Source organism: Netta rufina, assembly GCF_964035555.1.
Source record: "Netta rufina genome assembly, chromosome: 20".
Classification (NCBI taxonomy): domain Eukaryota; kingdom Metazoa; phylum Chordata; class Aves; order Anseriformes; family Anatidae; genus Netta; species Netta rufina.
Window position 1 is genome coordinate 9580835 of NC_140144.1, and position 18895 is coordinate 9599729.

Genomic DNA, 18895 nt, shown 5'->3' on the forward strand with positions numbered 1-18895 from the left:
TTTTAATAAAAGAAAAGGTTTAACGAGTTTATGAAGTCTAAGCTTAAGAATTGACACAGTCAATCAAGGCTATAAAATATATGAACACGGAGGAGAAATTGAGAGACCCAGTCCCTGCTGACTGATGTTTCTGGTGCCCTGAAAGAGGGACCTTGATAACACATCAGGCTGCTGGGCTCTCAGTGATGAGCAGAAGAGGTTAAGCTGTACTGATATGGAAAAAAACTACACTGAGTGAGTTGTGTGTACTGGCCAGAATGCTTTTACAGGAGTTTTTTCTTTGTAAATCTTCATGGAATGCACACAGTTATGCAGTGGTTACTCAGTCTTTTTCTTAAACTCAAAACCAGAAGTTTCTTGCATTTTAACTTCTCTGTAGCTATGAAAATTTTGGCTTGACTAGGAAAAGTGATTTATTACTGTTAGTGACAGCGTGCTGAATCTTTGAAATAAGAAAATAAACATGAGAATTGCACAGCTTTTGTCTGTCTCCTGTAAACAGAATTGCACCTGGCGTGAAATAGCTGTGATGGGCAGCCTGTGTGATGCAAAGTTCGTTACATACAATTAGAAACCGCGTGTTACTAAAGCCTTACTGAGCTGGACAAGTAGTGAAGAACTCATTTTGTCAGCTGCCCTCCTCCCCAGATTGGTAAGGGATGATGAAAAATGCACGTTTCTAGTTACTGAACTTCATGTGCACCAAATTCCTGACTGGTGCTGCTTGGAGTTCTTGGTGGCAGAGCAGTCTCAGAATAAATAACACTACTGCCCTGAATGATATTTTTCTTACCCAAGTGCATTCTGTTCAGGGCAATAACATCCAGTGAGTACTTGGAGTGCTTCTCACTTTACCTGTAAAATGGTCCGTTCAGATTAAGCGACAGAGCTGCAGAAGTATTGTCTCTAACAACATTTTCTCAATGTTTCTTAACTAAGCTGAGCTTGCCAAAGCGATTGCAGATGCTGTTGGAGACCAGCTGTTGCTGTGTTTGCCTCTATGATGTGTACTTCTGCTTCAAACAGATTTGGGGAAATGTAACAGGAGAATCCCACTGGTGCTATTAGGAGACTCTGAGGCTTTAAATTTTGTACAGGCCCAAGCTGTGTTTCAGTCCCTCTTGGAGCTATTTGTTAAAGGATGTGCACTGTTACCACTCAGCGTTAGGCTTCATTAACACCGTGCTTGCATTCAGAAATACAATGTTAAGCGTGAATTTCTCCTAGGTTCTGGAGAACATCTTTTATTCCAAGTTTTTTGGGTAATTTTGTTTCTAAAATAACAGTTGCTGAAGTGCTTGCTACATGTGTTGCAAGAAAACAAACTGACTCGTCATCTTTTTGCCTTAACAGGGTGGAAGAAGGAATCTGTTGACGGCATCCAGTGCTAGCTTTTCATCTGGCATCTGACCCTGCTGGAAGGCCATCATGCAGCAGCCTCCACAGACTGTTCCAGCGGGAGCAGCAGCTCCACCTCCTGCAGGCCTTGCCCGGAACGTTTACTGGAGAAACACCTCGCTCAGTAAACGAGCAAATGCAGCAGCTGCCCCGGTGCAGCCCGTGACAGACCCTTTTGCCTTTGGCAGACAAACTCCCCAGGGTTCCCCTTTAGATAATCCATCCAAGGGCAATGCGTTGGTTATGCCAAGTTCTTCCCCGGCGGCGTTTCCCCAGCCAGCTGTTCTGCACCCTTCACCCTCACACGCAGGGGACAATCCTCATGGACTGCACACGTCTTTGTCAGCTCCTGTTCCCCAACCAGGAATAAACACCAGTACCTTTTCTAACGTTCCAGTTCCTTCACCGTCCCCGGGATATGTTATAAATAGCGCTACAGAAATGCATCCCAACGCAGAGCTGGGACTCCACGGCTCTGCGGTACCTTTGCATTATAATACAGGAACAGCACTTGAAAATTCTTTCGGTGTGCATCCTGGAATGGTGTCTATGTCAAACAGACCTGGAGGCAGGCAAGATGCTAGCAGAGATCCGAGCGATGTTCCTTCGGGACCCGCTGCAGCAGCAGTCTTCCCTCCACCTCCTCAGCAGCCCGTGTCTCAGTGGAGACCTGGCCAAGGTAACCTGCAGTCTCCAGTTCGAAATTTTGTGCCCCATCCTGAGCCGTCTTCTCAGCCTGACATTCACAACATTTCTCAGTCTTCGGTCAGCCCTCCTCATCCTCCCCCGCAGACGAATTTGCAGCATGCTCCTGTACATCAAGGTGTTCCACAAAATCCCATGCAAGCGCCTTTATCCGTTGGTTGTGAAAAGAATGGGAAAAATGTCTCTGCAAACCATGGTCATCACATGAACAGCATCCAGCCTGGCAATGTGTTTAGGCAGAACGCAGAAATGACTAATGCTTGGTTAAATCAAACTTACCAGGACCAGTTTTACCCACAGCCACCCTTGCAAGACTCCAATTTTGTCATTCCCACAGCTCAGGAAAACAACCCCAAAAAACAATCTCCGGGTGTGGCTGAAACATCAAATAGACCCGTTCCCACAGACAGAGATTCGGGAACCATCTCCATGTTTTTCAAAGGGGATGAGGCAGAGAATGAAGAAATACTTTCATCTGAAAAAAATTACATGGTTGAGAAAACCGAGTTTGCTTCTCAGCCAAATTCGTCGCCCCTGTATCACCAGCCCATGCAGCCTCAGTGGGCTGCAACGAATGTTCTGGCGCAGGTCGGTGCAGGTTCGGCCAACGAGGTGGTACAAAAAGGAATGGATGTGCAGTATTTCCCTAAAATGATCAGCCAGCAGGAGGCACAGGCTGCCAAGCACGCGATGTTTATCGGTGATGACAAAGCGTGCGCAGGTGATGCAGCCGGTAACGGTGGGTCACAGTACGAAAACGTGGAGAACCTGGAGTGCATTCAGAATCAGGAGGTGCTGCCAAGCGAGCCGCACAACGTGAACGCTTCATCCCCTCCTGCTCACCCTGATCTGTACAGATACGGAGCCCTGCCGGGGCAGATGCTTCCAAAGAACGCTGTTGTGAGCCATGCTGAAGGAGGACCAAATTTGGAGGCACCTGATTCCTTACCTCATCCCGTCCGGCCCGATAGCGTATCTTCAAACTATAGCAACATTAGCCATAGGAGTGCTTCGAGCTCAGCGAGACCTCCCGAGCAAGTCGGTACGTTTATTCAGCAAGAAAGTGGGAAGCCTGATGAAGAATCCTCTGCTCGCTTCTTCAAACAGATCGACTCTTCTCCTCTGGGAGGTGATTCAGGCGAGGTAAACCTGAGCAAGAGCTACCATAGTAACCTCTCCCAGCCTCCAACTCCAAGCCCTCCCAAGCCTACAGGAGTGTTTCAGACGAGCGCAAACAGTTCTTTTGAACCTGTGAGGTCCCACGGAGTTGGTATAAAACCTGCCGAAATTGACCAGGCAAAGATGGTGGTCGAGTTAAGAGAGAACCACTCAAACCAAAAGAATACCAAGAAGAACACAGCCGTGCCAGCTGCGTCACCAGGCAATCTCGAACAGCCACCAGATAATCTGGAAACTATTTTTATGCCTCAGGTATACCCGCTGCCTCTCGCAGTTACTGGTGAAGCTGGAAACATGTTGCACTCTGGAGCTGTTACAGAAAACATGCAGTCGTTGTCTGAGCGAAGGTCTTCAATGAGAGCTCAGGGAGCAATTAAGAAGTGTGACAGCCCAGCAACAACTCTGTGGGCTCATAATGAATTACCTAATTTTGGGGGAAATGTTCTTCTAGCTCCTGCTGCTCCTGCGGTGTATGTACCTGCCAAACAAACTGTGGAAGTCATTCAGCCACCAGAAGAAGGCCTGCCTAATCAGCAGCCAAACAAACCAGGGAATATTGCTGTGCAGCCTTCCCAAGATGGAAATATATCTTCTGAAAATCTTGAGAATCCTCCCAAAATGGGAGAAGAGGAGGCACTTCAGTCTCAGGCAAGTTCTGGTTATGCAAGTTTGTTGTCTTCTCCACCTACGGAGTCTTTGCAAAATCAGCCTATCCTGATTGCTCAGCCTAATCAAAGCTATAACTTGGCTCAGCCAATTAATTTTTCTATTTCTCTATCTAATCAGCTAAGCAGCAATGAAAATCAGCCAATGAAGGATGCCGGGGTTGGGGACAAGCCTTCGATGGGCCCCCAGACTTCACATACTGGTGGGATCATCCCGGGGGAAAATGCACCGCTGCCTGTGATGCAAGTTGGATCTCTGTTAGTTAATGCACCTCCAAATACTAATCTGTTAAAACATAATTTATTGCAAAGCCCTGTTAATTCCTCTGATACTGCCTCTAATCAGCCTGCAAACTTGCTCATGAAAACACCGCTTAATTTAGCTCCTGAAGGGCAAAAGAATGTTAATTTTGAAGGTTTTGTTCCTGAATTTGCTAGCAAACCGGGAGCTAATTCATCCGTCTCTCCTGGGATTAATCTTCCCAGTGGAAGTGTGCTGCTGCCACCTGTTAATTCCGTAGTACAGGCTAATAGTTCTGCAAATCGCTCAAATAACAAAGAAGAAGCTGCTGGAGTGCTTGACTTTACAGTGCCACGGACATTGGAGAAAAGCAGTGCGAGTAACACTGTGCAAGTGCACAGTCAGTCGCTTTCTGGTCCCACGTATCCTCCGCAGTCAGTCGGTGCTGGCCAGGTGGGTCCTGAGGTGCATGACAAACAACATTTCTATCAACAGGTAACAAAAGATGTACAGCATGAGGCTGTGCCAGACAGAGCTGGGCAGGGAGCGTTGCCCCAAATGCAGGCAGCTCAGATGCAGCAACCGGCACCTTCCGGGCACTCCTCGGCTCCTTCCAACTACCCGGCTGCTGCAGGGACTGGCGCCACGCAGGCAGCGCAGCAGTGCGAGAACCAGGAGCTGGGGAACCAAGAGGCCAGTTCCTCGCAGCTGGCGAGGTACGACCAGGCAAGCCCTGAGAAGCAGCCCGTGCCTGGGCAGCCGTCAGGTGCACAGACTTCCACAGCTCCTCCTAGCAGCACCGGCCAGCCGGTCGTGCCAAGTGCACAGCAAGACCCGCAGCGTCCGCCCCTGCCTCAGACTCCTCAGGATGCCTTTGGTCCACCACAGAACCCCTACTACTACTACAGACATCCTTATGATGCTTACCAGCCTCCATATCCCCCACCGTACCCTCCTGCGGATCCCAGAGCAGCATCTCATCTTTATTACATGGTAGGATACGTTTTTATTTTCTCCTTCCTTCCACACTCAGCTCATATCAATAGTTTTCATTTTTGAATTACAACTTTTAATAGTTGTGTTACGATCAACATTCAGTATGGCGTTCATATTAAGGATTTAACTACAGGGAAAATCTAAAATTGCAGTAATAAAGTTTACGTAATAGAGATTTAAAAATCTTAAAATAGTTGTTAATACTAATTCCAGTTGGCACAGATGTCAGCTGATAACTGTTTCTGTGGGAAAAGTTGGCAGTTCTATCTTAGCTGCGCAGTTGTTCAGGTTTGGTTTTCACCTGCTGCCTGACTGATTGGCAGTTTAGCAGAATGGCCATGGTTGAAGTAGTCTAGAAGTAGTTTCTAGAAGTAATATTAATAGGCCTTGCCACAAGGTATACCAAAAAATGTCCTATAGACTGTTGATTTTAATTTCTTCAGGTATCACGGTTGTGGTGTTTGTGGCGATTTGTTTGTTTTAAATATTTGTTCTTGAACTTGGGCAGCCTCTTACCTTATGTGTCAACCTCTTTTCTAGGAGGACAGCTACGGACAGTACGACCCACGGTACAGACACTACGATAGCAGCAGCGCTGCTTATATGGAGCCCGGGAGCTATCGTTACCCTGAGCCCGAACGTCCCAGTTCCAGAGCCAGCCACTGCTCTGACAGGCCTTCTTCTAGGTATGCAGCTCCTAAACTGAGTGAAGATGTGGTACATCCAAGAGCAGTGAGTGCAATTACACCTGTTCAAGTTTTACAGCATCAGCTGCAGTGAGGAAGTTCAAAAACTTTGTGTGCTGCCATAGGAACGTACGGTATCAAATGCCATGCCTGAAAAGGACACGGACACGGTTCCAGCAGTCTGTTCTGCTGCTACAGCTCGTTCTGCCTTTCATTCAGCTCTGTAGGTGGCTGTTAGCTTCTCTGCCTGGCAGAAAGTCACTGCAACAGACTTGATGCTCTTTTGCGTGCGTGCCGTGGAAGTACCGTGTAGGCCATGGGTTTGTTAATCAATGCTTGTTTATTTTCTTGGTAGCACTTACACAGCGGCCCCCTAGTTCTGTTAATAAACGGCACTTTTGCACATTGGGGTGGGGATTTGCTTTGCAAGCACAGCAGCCTGTGTGGCTCACTGACGTACAGCATTTCATTTTTTTGGAAAAGAGCAGATGAATCCAGTGAAAACTGCTGGGGTTGTGTCAGGTTAATTTGTCTGACAGGTCAAGCCAGGACAGGTGTTTCACTCATGGAGTAGTCTTCAACTTAAAAAAAAAAAATTCTGCTTACTGCCTTTATAAGATTATAGGAAGCTTTGGCACTGAGGAGTACAAAACGATAAGCATATCCGTTTGTGATAACTTCTGTCGTTGTCTTAAGTGACTCTGAGTGCCTTGTGAGATCTGCTAAGGAGATAACCACTAGTAGCTCTAAGAAAGCACTCCTTCTGATGCATGCTCTTTTTTACATAGTGTTTGGAAGAGCTTAAAATTCCTACGAGGGCTTTGGGCAGATCAAAGCCTGTTGTGGGTGGCTCTGTCAGTGTTGATGTGTGATGTGACTGCAGTTGGATGCAGGCTGTAGTACGGTACTGCAGGGCAGCACAAACTGAGTGGCAAGGCACCCAAAGGTAGTGCTCCTGAAACTTTCTCACAGTGTATCAGTGATGCATTGATTTCTGTAAATAATTGATGATGAGGATTCTTAACTTCTGTTTGGGGAGAGGAAGGGAATGCCATCTTTCTGAGGGGGACTGAGAAGGTTGGTTAGGTGGATAAACTTGATCCGATAAGATCAAAACTCCTCCTGCAGAGCTAAGTGCTGTGTTAGCAAGGCTCCCACACATTTTTCCAGTGCCGAGTGTCACCTGACTGGCTTGGCCACTTCAGGGTTTGCACTATCACCTCTATGAATAGTGCTTTGGGGAGGAGCGTGGAGTTCCCATCACTCCACACCATTGATAAAATGCTTTCCCTTCTATGCATGTGTGTAGGTATACACAGGAGTGTTTGTGAATGCATGCACACGAGTGTTTATATCCACACGTAGGGTTTTATATACAGACATCAACATGTGAATGTGTAGATAAGTATGTATATAAGTGTACGTGCATACATGTACACACACTACAATTTTATGTTCTTATCTAACGTTCTTCTAGCTTTGTTTCATCAATTTTGGGTAGTGTTCCCAGAATGGCATATAACAGAGCTACAAGTAGAACAAGAAAATGATAGTATTGAGTTCTTTGATGGCCAGGCAGCCAAACAATAGCGCAGTGCATTTTGGTTTTGTTTCTTTTCTGACTTGTGTGTTATGCTGGTGGCAGATGCTGCAATGGCAGCCCCAGAGACTTCAGTTTGGAAGCCTTCTGGTTGGAATCACCTACAAGAGCACTAGTGCACGTCCTGACTTGTTTTTGTGACTTTGTCTCCAGACCGTAGTCCTCTCTTCATCTCTGTAAGATGTATAAGAAAACACTTCTAAAGTTGAGGGAGCAATTATTTCATTATTTAGGTTGCAGATCTCTCTGTTGAGACAGTTCATTCTAATTATAGCAGTAGTTTTTGTGATTAATTGCCCATAAGTAACCGATCTCATGACCAGAGCAGCTCACAAAAGCCACTGAGGTATTGTAGTGTCAGTTTGTTATGGCACAGAACAGCTTAGTGATATATAGCTTTGTAAACATCTAATTTTACAATTATGATTATTTGGTTTCCTGTAAATGCATTAGTTTAAATATGAACCTCTACCTAACCAATTGTGGCATGTAGTTCTTCATATCTCTTGCTGACTTTTGGAGAGATTGAGGGAGGGACAATAACTTCTTATGTCTGTGTACTTCCAGGCAGGGGTATCCTGAAGATTATTATGCAAAAACTGGATGGACTGATTATTATCCAGGCTATTACCCAAATGCATATGACTATGGAGGTAAGGTGTCAAAGTATTCCCTGAATTTTTCTGTAGCAAATTGCAGATCTCCTTTTCTCCATAAATTTTTCTCCAACTTTAAGATTGGAGAATTACTGTGTTTTTTCTGTAATTAAATATATGTGTGTGTGTGTGTATATATATCATTCCTACAACCAGTGAGAATAAAGTTACACTTGCTAGAAATTGATCTTTGGACCTACTTTAGTAGTTCTTAATACCATGCTATCCTTCCTATGTTTCTTTTATTCAGCAGAAGTAGTAAATAGAAAATAAATAAAAGTCTTTCCTCACTCCCAGACTTCTCTTTGCCCTTTAATATATAAAAATGTACCGTGGTATGTCCACAGAATGGTTTTTTTTGGTGTTTTGCAAACCTGTCACTTTCTGGCTTGTATCCTTGGTGTGTAACCTGCAGGCGGAGTTCTAAAGTAAAATTTAGGTGGGGTGTAAACAGAAATTGGCTAATGACTAGAATGTGGTGTTGTCTATAATTACCTGAATGCTCACAGAGACATAATGGTGTTAGTAGTCTAAAGGCAATTGCTTAGATAGTGCCCAGGAGGATTTTAAGCAAATCTGTCCATATCCTGAAGCACGTAGCATGGAGTTCTGAAAACTGATAGCAAAGATTGTGCTACTATTTGTTGAATTATTTTCACGCTATGATTAAGTTTGAAAGTTGTTAGAAAAGGTCTATCTGATCTTGGTCTTCTGAAGAGTATCTAGCTAACTATAGTCATGTTTTTATTTTTCTGGGCTGCTGACCAAATCATCAGGCAATTAAAGAGAAAGGAGAGAAAAGTTATAGGTAATAACTTCCAGTATCTAAACCATTATTTTTATTTTCCAAAGATCCAAGTCGTTGGGAACGTTACTCGTCAGCATATGACCCCAGATACAGAGATCCTAGAAGTTACGATCAGAGGTATTGGTATGATGCTGAACACAACCCTTACCAGAAGAGAGAAGCCTATCCATATGGCAGCAGGTTTGTCCATTCAGTCCTTACTCTTTCCATATCTAGGGCAGGGTGGGACCTAGGTGCTGACTGTGTCCAGAGAACCACTGTGAATGAAGGCAGACAGTCTGGCATTGCTTCCTTCTGGACTAAGGCCCTCATATTCAAATGTGTCATCAGGAAACTAGATGGTGGCAGTAAGTGCTAAGGCAAGGAAATGGAAATACTGCTTTATTTGTTAAAGATCTGCCCCAAAGCCTTAAAAATGTGTGCACTGTAGTGATAGTTGTATGGGCATCAGAATTGTGGGGTATCATGCAGTTTCATAAACAAAATCCTCTTGGTACTGTACTCCAGAAACACAGTTGCATCCTGTGACAGACTATTAAAATGCAGTATTACGCTTTTAATAGGTACATTTGCTAGTTTGTTCTTTTGCTTGAACACAGGGAATTGAGGAATGACAGATGAACTTCCATGTAACTCTTAAGAAAAGGATTTAAAGCAAATATGACACGTTTTCAGATAAGATTAACGTTGTTTAGATTTTCTTTTTTTTTTTTTTTATTCTAAACAACCTCGGAGCATGACGTTAATCTTCATCTTGAATATTCTGGATGAAGTTCTTGAAGTACCAGTTTGTTTACTGTAATAAAAAACGAAATCTAGTTAATGATCTAGAAGCCCTTCTGAAGCTAGGTACGGTTCCCTTCCGAAGAGGCAGGCAGTGGAGTCGCTTTCCTTTACATACAGTTGACTGTTTATTTTTGTTTGGTGTGCTTTTGTTCTTCAGACATGACCGATATGAAGATCATTGGAGATACGATCCTCGTTTTACTGGAAGCTTTGATGATGAAGCAGAGCCTCACAGAGATCCTTATGGCGATGAATTTGACAGACGCAGCGTTCACAGTGAGCATTCTGCTCATAGTCTCCGTAGCTCCCACAGTGTTCACAGTCACCGGAGCAGTTTTAGCTCTCGCTCTCAGCAAGTAAGCTTCAAATGGTCACATCAAGTATTCTCATACAGTTAAGCTGGGCCTTTCTCTTAGGCATGGATGAAAAGTTAGAAATATGTAAATATTTCAGTTTTTAGCTTGGGAAAAATGTATTTTGAAAACCTGTATTCTGTAAGTTAAGGCTGTTCTGTAATGTAGTTTTGAATTTAGCATTTATCACAGTTATCAGTAGAACTTTAACCAAAATCAGTACTCAGCTGTGTCAGTTGCCACACATGCAGAAATGGAAAAAAAAATACTTAATCCATATGGTTGTGAGAACTTTGCCTTTACTGTGCTTGGCTGGAGTTGATGTCTGGCTTTTGGCGTTGCCATTTTTCTGATCACAAGCATGGGATCTGTTAAAAGACTAACTCAGTGTTGTATGATGGTATCTTGACTTCACAAGCAAAAACCAAACCTAGCTGATTACTTATCTATTTATGCCATAATTACAAATATCTGAAAAACACGAGTAATATTCAGGTGATTCTTGTGGTGGTGAGAGAACTGAACAGATCAAATGTGAACAGATCAAATGGTAGTAAAAGCATTGAGGGGAGACCACTGAGAGATTATCTTCTGCAGGCTATTGTACCAGGTGATTTGCAGGGCAGTGTTTTCAAGTGTAGTAAACCTGGTTTAAGAACCATTGGAAGAACTGAAGCAGCTGATGATGGGGGGGATGCTTGCTGCCTTGTCATGCCTGCAGTATTGCTTGCTTTGTGTAACTTCACGCTCTCTGCTGACGACTACTAATATGATCTATTTAGAGCCAGCTGTATAGAAGTAACCATGATCTAACGGCTAATGCCTATGAAACTACTGCACAGGCAGTGTCGCTGCATGCAGATTATACGTATGGTGGATATGCTCCTAACTTTGGTGGACAACAGCCTTTTACAGATTATGGCTACCCGACTGAAACTGGATGGTCAACTGTAGAACAAGGTATTGGCACCGTCGGGGAAGGAGAAGGGAAGGGACTGTGCTTGTGAGGTTGTTTATTGGTGGTAGTTTGTACTTCTGTTAATGTTTGTAGTGCATGAGATCACTTTTGTGTATTTGTTAAGCGTGTTAATAGGAAAGCACTCCTATTTACAGTATGTATACGTGAACAAAGTTCTTCCCTGTTCAGCAAAAGGATAGCTTCTTGCTTGCTGAAACATGGGTATTTCACAGAACGGGAGTAGCTAGATGGTGATTGCCATTAAATATTGCATACTTGCATTTGTAAACACTTTTTTAGATATATTTTTGAATTGCATTGTGTATGCTTCTGGGGGAATGATTAAAATTTATCTTAAACTTCAGATTTATCCACGTTTTTTTACCCTTTTCCATGAGAAAACATGGTTCATCTGGAAAAGGTTTTCTAGAGTTTCTTGAAGTCATTAGCTCTTTGAAGATGTCATATGTTTATATTGAGATGTCTAAGACAAACAAGTAAAGCCTCTGTATTAAAGCAATAAGTGGATTTTAGAGTTCTTTAGTCTAGTTTTGTTCTTTGTGGCAAATCTTCAGAAGATCTTTGAGAATTTAATGGAAATGATTAATTGTTGCTTACGAAGTTTAGCCAAATTGTATTTTTTTTTTCTCCACTAGTACTGCAGGATTACTGAATTAAATAAATACATCAGCATGTCTATTTTGTTGCAAGTCAGGTCACTTTATCTTATTTTCTTTTCTCCCTACTTCAGCACCTTTAAGGCCCTCAACGCCTGAGAAATTTTCAGTGCCTCATCTGTGTGCTAGGTTTGGTCCTGGGGGATTCTTAATAAAAGTGCTGCCAAACCTGCCTTCAGAAGGACAGCCAGCTCTGGTTGAAATACACAGTATGGAGGTAAAGTTCATAAGCAAAAAGGAGGGTGGAGGAGTACAGACCTTTGTTTCGGAAGGGGAGTAGGGGACTTAGGTCTGTAGCTTCCTGTATTTCTTTAATACATCAGTGCATGTAATCTTTGTATATTTATCTATTGTGGTTTGCTCTGTAGCTGTAAGTGAAGTGGTAACTTAGCAATTCCTTTTCAATGAGAGATGGCATAGGCATGGTTAGATCATCCAGCTCCTTATAATTATGTTTGCGTAAAATCCTTACTTTCTAGAAGTGCTGGAGTTTTTTTGTTTGTTTGTTACTAATGTAATACTGTTCCTAGAGAGATCATAGCCCTGCAGAGAATGTACAAGGACAAAGGACAGCTTGTTATCTTGATTGACTGGGGATTAAATATCGTGTGCATATTTTTGTTCTTCCTATGCCTCTACAAAGAACTGCAGCACTCCAGTGATGTAAAATGTGTGTAAGGACTGGTTTACGTGATGAGAGTAGGATTCATTGGGTAAAATATCAGTAGAAGGAAGTAGAATTGCACGCAAACACTAGAACGGCAGCAGGAAAATTATTGAGGAGATACGAGGAATATTTTTGTATTTTGCTACAGAATGTTCCTCCCCAGTCAAGAAGTAGATCTTGTAATTTATTATCCTTATGCAGGTTGAAAGCCACCGTATATATTTCAAGAGCAATAGCTGTTGATTATAATATAGATATGTTTGGGTTTGTTTTTTTTATTCTTAAAACCAAAAAAAGTGTAGTTATAAAAAATTCGGATGGTTTATGTTTGTGTCTTTAGACTATGATGCAGCACTCTCCAGAGCAAGAAGAGATGAGAGCGTTTCCTGGTCCTCTTGCTAAGTATGTCCTAACTGATTTTTCAAAAAAATCTCACTTTTGTATTTCATTCCTTCATCAAAGTTTTTATTGTCCTGCAATTGTAGATTACAGAACTTAAACTAAAATATTTGTTGTTTTTTACTTGTATAAATGGTAGGGTGAGCTTTAAATTTGTTCCTCATACTAGTCATGATAATGATCTGAATATTTTATATTTGCCTCATTAAATGCTTTTTTCTTCTTCCAGGGATGACACCCATAAAGTGGACGTTATTAATTTTGCACAAAATAAATCTACACAGTGCTTCAAGAATGAAAATTTAATTGACAAAGAATCTGCAAGTCTGCTTTGGGACTTCATTGTTCTGTTGTGCAGGCAGAATGGGGTATGTTTCACTGCTTGACCTTTTGTCCTTTCTAAAACCTTTTATACAGAAACTGGTATTTCTGTAGAAGTAATATGTGTATAGTGACTTACCTGTAATGAACAGTTGATGGAGCAGGTAATCTGGTCACTTGTTCTCAGAGGTGCTGATAGTTAAATCTTGTTGAAAACAACATGAAGGCAATGTTGAAATAACAGCTTTTTTTTTTTTTCTTTCCCTACTGCATATTATAGACTGTTGTGGGAACAGACTTGGCTGAACTTTTGCTCCGAGATCATAAAACAGTATGGCTTCCTGGAAAGTCCCCTAATGAAGCAAATTTGATTGATTTCACTAATGAGGCTTTGGAACAAGTAGAAGAGGAATCTGGTGAAGCTCAGCTCTCATTTCTCACTGATAGTCTTATAACCACGATTGACACTCTTGAGAAAGAGACAGAGAGATTCAGAGAGTTGCTGCTTTATGGCCGTAAGAAGGTGAATGCTTATATTCAAATACTGTCTCTTATTTACTTATTTTTCAAATATCTGAAAGCTCTAAGCATCAGTGAAAATCATTCTTGCTACTTGCAGTGTGTATATTTCATAACACTGTGCTGCACTGATGGAAAAATGCTGCGTCCTACAGTTTATAAAATAAAAGTTATATTTCTTCTGTTAGCACGTGAACGAAACAAACATTTAAGTCAAAATACTACTGTAAAAAGTCACTCTTACTGACTAATATGTTAAGCTAATGCAGGAAACTAATTTCTGTATTAATTTAGGATGCGTTGGAATCAGCCATGAAGCATGGCTTATGGGGTCATGCTCTGCTACTTGCCAGCAAGATGGACAGCAGAACGCATGCAAGAGTTATGACCAGGTACAATTTTTCTTGTTATTGATTAATATGAAATGGTCTGCCTATTCCGCTAGAGTGTGGTCTGGTGCTTCAGACATCTTAATGTCAAAATCATGAGTTATCTTTAATAGCTCATGCAATAATTACGCTTTGATTTTACATCTGTGTTCAGTTGATTCATGTAAGCTGTTGCTTTTTCTTCTGAGGTCTCCAGGCCATAAGCTTAAACCCGAGAAGTTATTCTATGCACTCCTTCCATTTAAAGGATATTTTAACCACAGTAATCCATGGGCTAGTTTGACAGGCGCTGTTGGTCAGGCTTTGTGTGGGGGGAGAAAACGGGATGGCACAAAAAAACAACTGTCAACTTCTGTTGATGTGTTCATGCATGCTTTGTCTATAGACAGATAAACTTTCTGCCTCCTGAGCTTGTGAAATCAGGTACTAAGTCTAGTCATCTGGCATGGGGAGAATCATGAGGTTTTTCCTAGCTTGGATTGATATAAGTCAAAGTGGCAGATGCAGGTAATTAATAATACTTCGCTTTTGAATATTATCCAGTGGGGGCAGTTGCTTATTCGATGTAATATTTTCAAGCAGCGCTTCCTTGTCTTAAAGTAAGCAAGATTAACTGTGGCTGAGTGTTCAAATATATTTTAACTGCTTACCCAATATTTGTTGTTTGGTTTTCTGTATAATGTCTCTGTAGATTTGCCAACAGTCTCCCGATTAATGACCCTCTGCAGACTGTTTACCAGCTCATGTCTGGAAGGATGCCAGCTGCATCCACGGTAAGATTGGAGTGTGAGCTGCAGTTGAGTCTTAACGGGGTACTGCAGTGAGTAGCGTAGTTCATAACAGTAATCTTTCCACGTGCTCTTCTTAGACAAATAAGTTTTGTCCTTTTTTAGGTTTAAACACTTAACCATGCAGAGCTTCGGACACTGATTTGACTAACGAATTCTTCTAATTTTAGTGCTGTGGAGATGAGAAATGGGGAGACTGGAGGCCTCATCTAGCAATGGTGTTATCCAACTTGACAAACAATGTGGACTTGGAATCCAGGACTATTGCGACCATGGGAGACACTCTTGGTAACTCCTGGGGGATGAACTGGTGATGACTGAAGGAAAAGCTTTCTGACAAAAATTAATTTTTCAGCACTTAAACAGCAATTGCTGTGTAAAATATAAAGTGGAACAGTTCTATACAGGCTTGTCTGTGCTATGAGGGTATTTAAGTACAAAGCCAGAACAGTGTGGGCCACTGAATTATATGGTGTGTTATCAAGACAAAATATTCTGAGTTCTGTCACTTATTTTCCTACAGCTTCTAAAGGATTGCTTGATGCTGCTCACTTCTGTTACCTGATGGCCCAAGTTGGTTTTGGAGTTTACACAAGGAAGACAACAAAACTTGTCCTAATTGGATCAAATCATAGGTTTGGCTTTCCTTTTTTTTTAATATCCCTTTTTGATGCTGGCAAGACTGGGTTGCACTGCTCCCCTCATCATAACTAGCTACAGCAGTTTTTGAGAACTGTCTGATGCCCTGACCTTGTTTGAGGCGTTTAAGTTATTTATACTGTCTGTTTAAAAGCTACCTTTCTGACTTTATTTCTAACTGACATATCTATACTTATTGTTTATATATGATCTGAATGTCAAGTAGTATTTTTCTTCTCCTATTCCCCAATAGCTTGCCATTTTTTAAGTTTGCCACCAATGAAGCCATTCAAAGAACAGAAGCCTATGAATACGCACAGTCACTAGGAACTCAGCCTGACTGCTTGCCCAATTTCCAGGTGAAGAGATATTTCATACATTTTTGCAGCTTCTATGCAAGGTGTTCATCTCTCATATGTGCTTTATTCAGCATAGAAGATACTTTATCCATGGTAGCTGGAAATATTTATCGGTAGCATAGCGCAAGATAGCTTTTTCCCTGTTTTGTCACTTAATCTGTCTTTTTTTTTTTTTAACATTTTTTATCTGTGCATTCTGAACTTTGGAATTTTAAATTCTGTTATCATATATTGCAAAAGAAAAATCTAGCAGGATTTGTTGATGCTACCTGTAGGCAAATAATAATTTCCATTGGATGTTCCCAAGAATGTTCTCACTGCTTGATTTGTTTCACCTGCTTGCGTTCCATAGGTTTTCAAATTCATCTATGCTTGCCGACTTGCTGAAATGGGACTTGCTGCTCAGGCCTTCCATTATTGTGAAGTGATTTCCAGAACTGTCCTCAAAGATCCACACTACTATTCACCTGTACTCATTGGCCAGCTAATTCAGGTAACATACGGAAGAATTAAGTGTTTGTGGCTTCATGCTGTAGGTGATAAGCTGTGGCTAACGTTGCCTTTTTTGGTTGCTGGTTAACTGAAATTTTACAATGACTTCTTTTTCTAGATGTCATCGCAACTGCGCCTGTTTGATCCACAGATAAAAGAGAAACCAGAACAAGAATCTCTTGTTGAACCTTCCTGGTTGGTAAGGCTTCGCCATGTGGATGGACAGATCAAGGTAAAGAATGTACTTTCCAACATGAACTATTCCCTTTTTAGGGTTAGTATAAATCCAGTTTTTGAATGGCTTTATTCATATTACTAATTACAGAAACGTATGAAGTGATTACCTCATGATATAGCCATGCCATAAAATACAGATAGCATAATTCAAGATAAGTGCATTTATCACACTTTAGTGCCTTAAGATACAGTACTGAGTAGTTTAAAGGGTAGTGTATGTTACATAACAGATTTTTCTTAGTACTGTAATGTGAGGAGAATCACAAGGCTCATTAAGGAACTAATGCAGCAACTCCTGTTGTAAGCAGGCGATCTGCTTGCCAGTAAAAAGGGAGGAGGGAGAAAAAGCAAAAATGCTGTGTGAATTAGTATAGCTAAATTGTAACAGAATGGAAAGGGAGAAATAGTTATTGAAAAAGATCCATTAGAAATGCAAAAACTGACCTAACAGTTCAATAAAACAGCAGCAACAAAAATTACGGTGTTATCACCCTAAGATTTAATTTTCTATATATTTCTTTAGTTATGAACTTAACATCTGGTAGAGTTACTATATTTTTTTTTGTGCAGGAGGGTGCAATAGCTTATAACACAGACAGATCCACACCACAACAGTATCCGTGTAGCACACCAAGCTCTGAATTAGACCATACCAGTCAATATGATGGAGGAGGAGTTGGCCATGACATGGGCCCGGGCACTGAAAATGCATTGTTAGCATCCTTATTACCCAATATGTCTCAACAGATGCAAAGTGTGCAGCTGATGCCTTCAGGTTAGTGTCTCATAGCCTTCTTTATGACATTTCATGTTTCTTCATGACAAAGAGAGAAAGTAAATGTTTTGGGTTTCTAATATAAGAAATCATTTAAGAGTGAAATTTAATTTCAGCATTATTTCATCTTATTCACAGGATGAAAGGTTCTGTTTAGTTACAGCTCTTAACTTTATTTTGTGCCCTAGCACCTCAGGCTATACTTGATGGGTCAGCTGCTGTGATTCCTCCTGGTGACCAGGAAGCTGTCCGAAGTGTCCCCTTCTACCCAGTGGCTTCTCAGCCCGTTGGTCCAGGCCCTGGCTTTGCACCTCCAGGGTTTCCAAATCAGTATGGAGCTGAACCATCACCGCTGTATATGGGGTCAACGCTACCACCAGGAGGGCCACCACAAGAAACCGAGTCACGGGAAGAAGAGCAGACAAATCTGGAAACAGGTCTGGAATCTTAGGGGAATTAACTATTTTGGGGGTTAATACAAAGCATCTCAAAATTTATAAAATAGTGAGACAAGTCTTGGATTTTTATATTTAGTAAGATGATATTAAGTTACAGAAACATCTGTGGAAAGCTTTAGTATTCATTTAGTATTGGCTTAGTTTAAAAGAGAGGTCAGAATCAGCAAGTTATGATTTAGACATAAACCAGGCAATTTTCTGTACCTTGGAATTGGGGAATGCACTGCAATTGCCACTTGCTCTGCCTTGAGGGTCTGTGATTGGAGCATCAGGGATTTCTGTCTCTGGGCAGTAGCTTCTAGCACCGTGTTAATTTTTAATCCTGTGACCGCAGAACGTGACACACGTGAAGGCAAGGATAGATGTGTTGACAGTTGTGTTAGAGATATGAAGAACCTGGTATTGTCTCCATTCTGATGGTTGCATTGCTCACCCTGCTCTAACCTATATCTGTGCAGTAGAAACAAAAAAATCACACCAACTGCATTTTATGTTTTGTAAAAGATCAGGCTCTTAATAGCACAAAACTCATAACTAGTGAAAAACTTTACTTTAAAAGCATTTAGTTTTGTGGTTTTTTCCCCACTAACATAGTGTAATTCTGCTTTTTAAGGAATGCAGAGAATTCCTCCAGAGTCTCCTTCACGAAACTCTTTCCCTGAACAGAGAGAGGAAGATTTCTACAACAGAATGGCTAGCATGGTATCTTTTGTTTTATACATCTCTTTGGCACGTCAGCTGTGTTGCATGTCTTTGCAATCACAAAGTGTATTGGGGGTCTGTCTTGCTCTTCATTTAGGTTTGAAGCTTAATTTGTCCTCCCCATTCTCCTTCCCTTCGTTGGAATAATTAATTCCTAACTATGCTAACAAAAGAAACGGTGATTAATTATTATTTTTTTTTAATGTTAGAGTTGCTGTATGAACATTAGAAGAACAGCCGGCCTAATCTAGAAGGGGGAGGGTGGAATTGCAGCAATTGCTGTCTGGTGCAGCATTTTTATATCTTTCCCCTTGTGGGCTGATTGGTCTGCACAGCAGCGACCTGATTTAACTTTGTATTGGATTAGTTATATGACCGTGTAATTACTTGGCCAGACATCAGCTCTTTTTTTGGTCCATCCTACACGTCAGAGGACATAGAA

General features: G+C 41.6%; 1 protein-coding gene across 6 annotated transcripts in view; it reads left to right on the plus strand.

Moving 5' to 3' along the window:
* Positions 1-18895, plus strand: part of SEC16A (SEC16 homolog A, endoplasmic reticulum export factor) — a 29040-nt gene that overhangs the window by 2086 nt on the left and 8059 nt on the right. For 3 of the 6 annotated variants that reach the window (XM_084299038.1, XM_084299040.1, XM_084299039.1), the window contains exons 2-21: positions 1354-5181; positions 5725-5870; positions 8038-8123; positions 8979-9114; positions 9878-10076; positions 10856-11033; positions 11783-11925; positions 12716-12777; positions 13004-13142; positions 13376-13618; positions 13909-14006; positions 14695-14776; positions 14962-15079; positions 15315-15426; positions 15684-15789; positions 16142-16282; positions 16400-16513; positions 17089-17293; positions 17482-17730; positions 18365-18453. In XM_084299038.1, coding sequence (XP_084155164.1) covers positions 1429-5181; positions 5725-5870; positions 8038-8123; positions 8979-9114; positions 9878-10076; positions 10856-11033; positions 11783-11925; positions 12716-12777; positions 13004-13142; positions 13376-13618; positions 13909-14006; positions 14695-14776; positions 14962-15079; positions 15315-15426; positions 15684-15789; positions 16142-16282; positions 16400-16513; positions 17089-17293; positions 17482-17730; positions 18365-18453 — 6399 coding nt within the window. In that variant the 5' untranslated portion in view covers positions 1354-1428. The remainder of the gene's footprint in view (positions 1-1353; positions 5182-5724; positions 5871-8037; positions 8124-8978; positions 9115-9877; positions 10077-10855; positions 11034-11782; positions 11926-12715; positions 12778-13003; positions 13143-13375; positions 13619-13908; positions 14007-14694; positions 14777-14961; positions 15080-15314; positions 15427-15683; positions 15790-16141; positions 16283-16399; positions 16514-17088; positions 17294-17481; positions 17731-18364; positions 18454-18895) is intronic. The other 3 variants (XM_084299043.1, XM_084299041.1, XM_084299042.1) reach the window with 3 other exon arrangements.